Source organism: Berghia stephanieae, chromosome 8, assembly GCF_034508935.2.
Source record: "Berghia stephanieae isolate SIO BIC M18660-M18661 chromosome 8, UCSD_Bste_1.3, whole genome shotgun sequence".
Taxonomy (NCBI): Eukaryota; Metazoa; Mollusca; class Gastropoda; order Nudibranchia; family Aeolidiidae; genus Berghia; species Berghia stephanieae.
The window spans coordinates 3,359,671-3,367,170 of NC_088367.1; the positions used below are offsets into that span (position 1 = coordinate 3,359,671).

General features: G+C 39.7%; 1 protein-coding gene across 1 annotated transcript in view; it reads left to right on the forward strand.

Moving 5' to 3' along the window:
• The window catches only part of LOC144977943 (uncharacterized), a gene marked incomplete in the record, with an annotated part of 62,916 nt that extends 58,502 nt beyond the window's left edge, over nucleotides 1-4,414 (forward strand). Inside the window, 1 exon segment of the mRNA XM_078923353.1 lies at nucleotides 937-4,414. Within this exon segment, the coding sequence (XP_078779479.1) occupies nucleotides 937-2,892 (1,956 nt within the window).
• Nucleotides 4,415-7,500: the final 3,086 nt, after the last annotated feature.

Genomic DNA, 7,500 nt, shown 5'->3' on the forward strand with positions numbered 1-7,500 from the left:
ATTTAGATTTGAAAAAAGAGAACGTTATACGATCTAGATTAACTGTTGTTTTTTATATCGATGAGAGTGAACGTGAATGTGGATTCATAAAAAACAGAGGTCTGAATAAAAGCGATCTAATTTTTAAAAGCAGAGAAACAATAATATCAGTCTATTTGTGCCTCAGATTAATTTTTGCTGTGGCATTTTGAAAAAAAGATGTTTATCTATATATTAACAAAACTAATCCGGAATGACGACAAGTCACCAGATTTTTCGTAAAATGAGACTGGATGGGGACATGAACCGAGGCTATATAGTCTTGTGTTATGACACTCGCATTCGGATCGGAAGGTCCAGGGTTCGAGTCCCGCCTTGAGCGGCGCATAGTTAGGTCCTTGGGAAAATCTCTTTAGTCAAATTCTTTCACCGTATTCAGGTGTAAAATTAGTTCATGGCCGTGAACAGTGTTGTCTCTGTCGGATAAAAAAAAAGTAATATCGCTCACCGCGAGAGAGACTCGAACCCGAAGTAATTGACACATGTGACATAGCATCATAAATAATATACTGATATACTCTGAAGAAGAAAAAAACACGTGTTTAAAAACGTGGCCCGATACAGCTTCTTTAAATATCGCTCGTTTAAAATGGCGCTCATCTTGGCAAAAACTCTTAAATCTTGGACTCATGAAGACTCCCAAATTCTGCCTAGATGAGGGCCATTTTGATTGGTCGATATTTGAAGGACGTTCTTTCTGGCTAAAATGTTTCTCCAGAGTACGGCTGATTAAAAATTAGCAAAGTACAATAATTAAATATTCCATATGATATGGTGATTATAAAAGTCGATAGGTAATTATTAAACATTATTATATATTAGCTAAAATTGTACAATATCAACCCCTTTATTTCTTACTTAAACTTAAAGCCAATTTTACATTATTTTATTTTTCAGGTCACCCTCCACGAAGAGCCTTACAATAAAAATACCATACCAAAGCAAATAGTTCCTAGAACAAGCTTTGCCGGAAGATGCAATCATCCCGAATGCTCCAAGCATCCCTTGAATCAAAGGCCATCCTCCTTTTCTCAAATTCAAATGAATCCAAAACTTCCACTGAATGAGGAGTACGGGATAATTTCCGATGACGAAAGCAGCGTCTGGAAAAAGATGGCGTCAGAAACGAATGAGATCACTCTGACGTCATCAAGCACTATTCCCATGTCACACATCACTCATTCAAAACTTGGAAGTGTTGAAGGCTATTACAGCGTGGATCGTCCAAAACACAGTCCCCAAAGAGAACCAATGGGAAAGCTACACAAAGAAAATGTTCAAGACACCTGTTCTCCATCGTATTTTCTTGTGGAAGAAAGTAAAATTGCCAAAAGTGAAAATCCGCAGCTTCAGACGAAAAAGGAAATAATAACACCACCCCACAACTCTGGGTCGAGTAATTCTTTGCCTTCAAAACACAACAAGCGTCGGAAAAACATCCATTGCTGCAGTGCCAACTCAAGCCCGATAGGTCACAATGAATACGAGTTCATATCTACAGAACGGAAAGAACTCAAAAAGAAAGATCGTAGCGTTGCTAATAATAGAAGCGCGGGCAAAAAACACCAGACAGTTCCAGATATACAATACGTCATGACGATGCCGGAAGAAAAAGAGCACCATATGTCATCAGCTGCCATTGAAAATCAGAAACTGACGCAAGTTTTAAAATGCTACACCTCGAACCCTGATAACAAAATTGGGGAAATTCATCCAGAGGGCCTCTTTGACAGTACACACATAAATAAAAATCTGAAATCTTTCGAAAATAACAAAGTGTTGGCAGATATCAGCGGGTTAGAATCGAGAATCAACGGCACTACACAAGCCTCTTGCCAAAATGAAAGCCACTCTCCGAGCTCGGATTGCAATCATTTCAGTCAAGGCGTCAACCCTGACGCCAAAAAGAAGCATCGTTCCGACAAAAGTCATAAAGCAAAAGCCAGTAAGCACAAAACAGAAAAAACCAACACTCTACCTTATGCCCAAGACCAAACTCCTGTCCTGACGCGAGAATTCCTCCATCACCTCAGGACCGTCGACAAGAGCGTACATCTTCGATACTTTCAGCAATCGATTGAAGGGCATGATTTTCTTTGCAAATCAAATTCATTGGCAGAATTGACGCAATCGCAAATGAAAGATGCCAGGGCGGGTAAGCTGCAACCTGCAAGAAACAACGTTGATTCAACAAAGAGAGGTAGTTTATCCTCTTCTCCAAACCATGACACATACGATGATGAGTCTGGACAAAGCTTGATTCAGAGCTACCACCACTTAAAACAAAGCCAGCAGCAGCAGCAGCAGCAGCAGCAGCAGCAGCAGCAGCAGCAAAACTACAATCATCTCAGCTACGATCACCACAATCAACAACAACTCCAATACCAACAACACCAATATCAACAACACGACGGACGAAATAGCTGCAGAAATGGGGATGACGATGGACAACCGCTATATCATCACCATCGCATCAGCCATGAACATAATAATAATATTATCTATTGTAACAACTGCAACAGTTCTCGTCAATTGTCCATTGGTGAAACAAGTGACGACGTGCAAGTCTGTAGTCGATGCGCCAGCCCAGAAATGGAAAACTACAGTGGGGAACAGACTTCAGAAAGCCTCGAAGAGGCTTTCTATCAAAATTCCAACGCAACACCAGATTTATTGGAGGGTTTCAGTTTCCGGAATGTATCACCGTCGGATTGGAAGCGGGCAAAACGCGACGAGATTGGTGAACTCCTTGCTGACAGTGATACCACAGATGAGTACGATGTAAAGAATAACTCGTTATCTTCCACAAGACACTCGACCGGCAAAGAAAGTGGGTTTCATTCCCAAATCTAAAAAGCAATACAGATCAAATCTGATAACTCCAAGATTGTGATAGATCGTTCAAATCACATCATATTTTATCATTATGCAGGTTAACCCTCTCCTTACCAACTATAGGAAAATCGTCACATTCGTTACGATACAACCAACATTTTTCTTATTCAAATTTCTCCTGTACATCTTAAAATTTACAGATAATGAACAGTGTGTTCTAGAGCATGTCATGCTAAAGAAATGATGTATCGCAAGAACTTTACTGCTATTGTGTTTGAGTGATAAAAAATATATTTTTGTGTTACTTGGGTGTGAAGTTTTGGGTAAAATCCTGAAAATGGCTGGTAAGGAGAGAGTTAATATTTTCGGAGGATTTGACTCTGGGCTCTTTACTGACGAAGCCATCTGTAGTTATCCATTTTACCATTATCATTATGCAAAAATACAAAAATACATTCGAAGCACTAAATCTATTATTTTTAGTGCTCAATCCAGTAATATAACAGGAAAGTGATTATTTAGTATGTTGATTTCTCAGCTTTGACAGAAAAACAAAAAAAACAAACAGAACTGTTCAGTCTTTATATTTCTGGCTTTCGGAATATCCCAGCCCAAACATTTGTGGAGGAAAATTACAGATTTCTTTTCTCGTGTCATTTTCACCACTGGAATTTGTAATAATATTGTCCATTCAATTATGGGTTTTAGAATAGAAGTATCGCCTATTGCGTATGTTTCAATAAATGTTTTTGAACGCGTATCAGGCCCTGATCATATCAGTTGTGAAAAAGAAAACATCGGGTTTCTAATGACCTCATTATGTCGACAACCCCCTAAATATCTTTATGTGAGATACTTCCTAATTGCCAAATACGTTGCGTTATCATGAATATATTCCCAATTGCCAATTATATTCAGCCAGTACTGGGATGCTGTCAGCTAGTTTCCGATTACGTTGCGCTTCATCTGAGACCCTCCCTCTTGCCAATGATGACGAATCTTCTCTGAGAAACCTACACTTGCCAGACGTTGAGATACTATAAGACATTCTCACTTGCCAATTCAATTGAGGTATATCGGAGACATTCCCACTTACCAATTCAGTTGAGGTATATCGGAGACATTCCCACTTGCCAATTCAATTGAGGTATATCGGAGACATTCCCACTTGCCAATTCAGTTGAGGTATATCGGAGACATTCCCATTTGCCAATTCAGTTGAGGTATATCGGAGACATTCCCACTTGGCAATTCAGCTGAGGTATATTGGAGACATTCCCACTTGGCAATTCAGCCGAGGTATATCGGAGACATTCCCACTTGCCAATTCAGTTGAGGTATATCGGAGACATTCCCACTTGCCAATTCAGTTGAGGTATATCGGAGACATTCCCACTTGCCAATTCAGTTGAGGTATATCGGAGACATTCCCACTTGCCAATTCAGTTGAGGTATATCGGAGACATTCCCACTTGCCAATCAGATTATCTCTGAAACAAATCCACTGATCTGTTATTTGGGACGGTTGGGGGGGGGGGGGGCATTGCTTAGTTGGTAGAGCACCGAGAGAAAGAAAGTGTGTGTATGTGTGTGTTTGTGTGTGTGTGTGTGTGTGAGAGAGAGAGAGAGAGAGAGAGAGAGAGAGAGAGAGAGGGGGGGGGGGGAGGTAGGGGCGGAGACAAAAGAAGAATGGTTCGGGAAGGGATCATCTCTTCGATAATACTTCAGACAATACGAGGCGATAAGATTACCACGCCAGATAATTTTAACTCACTCAACCCTAACATCGACTATATCCGTAGTTTACCCGGGTTACACTTACCCCATGCCTATTTATTACATTTTTATGAGACAAATTATAGGCGTAGTATCAAAGCTAATGTTTTTAGTTTTTGCATGTTAATGGTAGGAATAAAACTATCAATGCACAAGCTAATTTTTGATACTTTTTTTATCCAATTTTGAAAAGTAGCAAAAATCTCTAGGATTGAGTGAGTTAATTAATATTATTTATAATAAAATGTATTTTGACCATTATATTATAATATTTTATCTTACCCGTTGATATAAAGGATCACTGTGTTCTCCCATGTATACAACAAAACCTGTTTTTGCCTATTACATCCGATACTAGCATCTCACCCATTTACTATATTTTATAACACAATCCTTAATTTGACTTCCCTTATCATTCCCATTGTTATAATTCATTACTAGATACTAAGAACCGGTTATTTATTATTAATTTTAAAATCTCGTATGGTATCGCATTGTCATCATCATCCATCGTGGCTTGTGCCGGTCAGCTGTCTCCACGAATCACGATCCTCTGCGGTGCGCATGAAATCTGTGTTGCTTTTAAAATCGAATTTGGCCATTCTTAGGTGTGTTGTAAGATATTGTAAGATATTTGTATTCGATAATTACACGCAGAATTAACATTTTTGATGACAGTTATACGTCCAATGAACGTTAGATATAATTTAGTAATAAATCTGGGCCATGTCTTCTGACCTCCCGTGAGTGGTGGGCAGGAGGTCACCTGCTGTGTCTTCTATCTCCATAGTATAATATCTGATTCCCCTTTCCATGTTGCTCTCTATATTTTGTAAACATGATATGAGAGTAGCATTCAAAGGGAGATCATTTGCAGGATGAGACTTCGAGGTAATGTCAAAGTTTGCAAATGGGCATGATCTATATTAACTTTCCATGTGCTAGAGGTCATTAGTCACATTGCAAAATGTGCCGAAAGTGACCCACTTAGTGAAAAGTGTTCACAGCTTTTTAAGTATCTGACATCACGATTGGTTATTTGATTCAGCTTGACACATCGGTATGTTTATAACATTTGTAAACAAAGCAGTGTGTTTACATTTGTTAAGAAATATCCAATCGCTGGACAGCAACAAATCATGTGATTGATGACCTGGTTGGACGAAAACATAAATATAGATCGCTACCATTGGTGGATTGTTTGAGGAATCTTCTGTCCCATATTCGACAGTCGCCTTCATATATACTGATAGCTCAGTTGGACGAGCACTCGCTTCACCCGCAAAGGGACCGAGCTCGATCCTCGGGTGCAGTCGAGATTTTTTTTCTGACCCCCTATCCACCCAGCAGTGAATGAGGGTAGCTGGTCTGTTAGATTTGGCGGAAAGTACTTTGCGATAGACTAGCGTCATATTCAAAGGATATCATGCAATTGCTATTGTCCGTTTCGCGTTATAAGAAACCGGGATAACTCCGGCTTCGTGGGGCCGAATAGCTCTGAAGGACTACTTCATATACTAAAGACCTGCTAATTACCAAAAAAGTACGTCACAAAAGAAGATGATGATCATCAAACGAAAGTAAAAAGTGAGTAGACCTAGTTGTTAGAAGTACTCAAGGAAACATATGATTCTATTGGTTGATTTATTGATTCCAACTTCCCCGTGATCTTTGTCTTCTTTTATAATGACGAACTTGTTGGATTCGTATCAAGCCATGAGTTTGGGAAGGCCACGATTTGACCGTAGCCATCGTTAACTTATAGCCTGACACTGTGCGGCTATGTGGTCTAGTGGTATGACACTCGCTTTCGGATCGGAAGGTCCTGGGTTCGAGCCTCGCTCGGCGCATAGTTGAGTCCTTGGAGAAGGCTCTTTACTCACATTCTCTCACCGTACTCAGGTGTAAAATGAGCACCTGGCCGTTAACAGCGTTGTTTCTGTCCCAAAATTTTGTAATATCGCCTGACAGGCGTCATGTCTCGTCCTACATGTTATGTGTTGCTGTTGGCCAGCGCTTTGAGCACGTTTCGTGGATATTGCACTATATAAAAGCTCAATTTTTTTTTTGACCAAAAAATGACGTCAAAATGCCAGTCTTTGACCACAAAAGAAAACAAATCGTGAGTTGTATTCAATAGTTCAACCAATGGGACTACCTGTTTCCATGAGCTCTACTAACGACAACTTACTAGGCGGTGCAAAAACCAAATAATGACGTCAAACTGCCAGTCCTTTTGGATTTCAGTGTCAGGCTATAACTTCACGATGGCTACAATTTGACTCAGTCCCCCCCCCCTCCCCCCCCCCCCCCCCTCCCCTCCCCCCCCCCCTCCCCTTTTTGTCTTCCTTTTTCTCCGCCGCTGATAACCCTCTCCTTACCACCTACAGCAGAATCGTCACATTTGTTCCGACACAATATACAATTTTTTTATTATTCAAATTTATTTTGCACATCCCAATTAATGATCTTTGTTTAATTAATAAGAACATAAAGTTGAGTTGTACCTAGAGAGATTGTTTGAGTTCAAAAAAAAATTTTTTTTCTGCTGGGTAAGCCTGTCATTTTGGGAAAATACTGCACATGGTCGGTAAGGAGAGAGTTACCTTCATATTATACAACTTTCCTCTATCATCTTATTCTTTATTAAATGGGAGCGATCTATATTCATGTTTTCTTCCAACCAAGTCATCAATCACATGATTTGTTGCTGTCCAACGATTGGATATTTCTTCAAAAATGTAAACACGCTGCTTTGTTTATATATGAAAGTTGTAAACATACCCATGTGTCAAGCTGAACAAAATGACCAATTGTGATGTTTGATATTTTTAAAAAATGGGAACACTT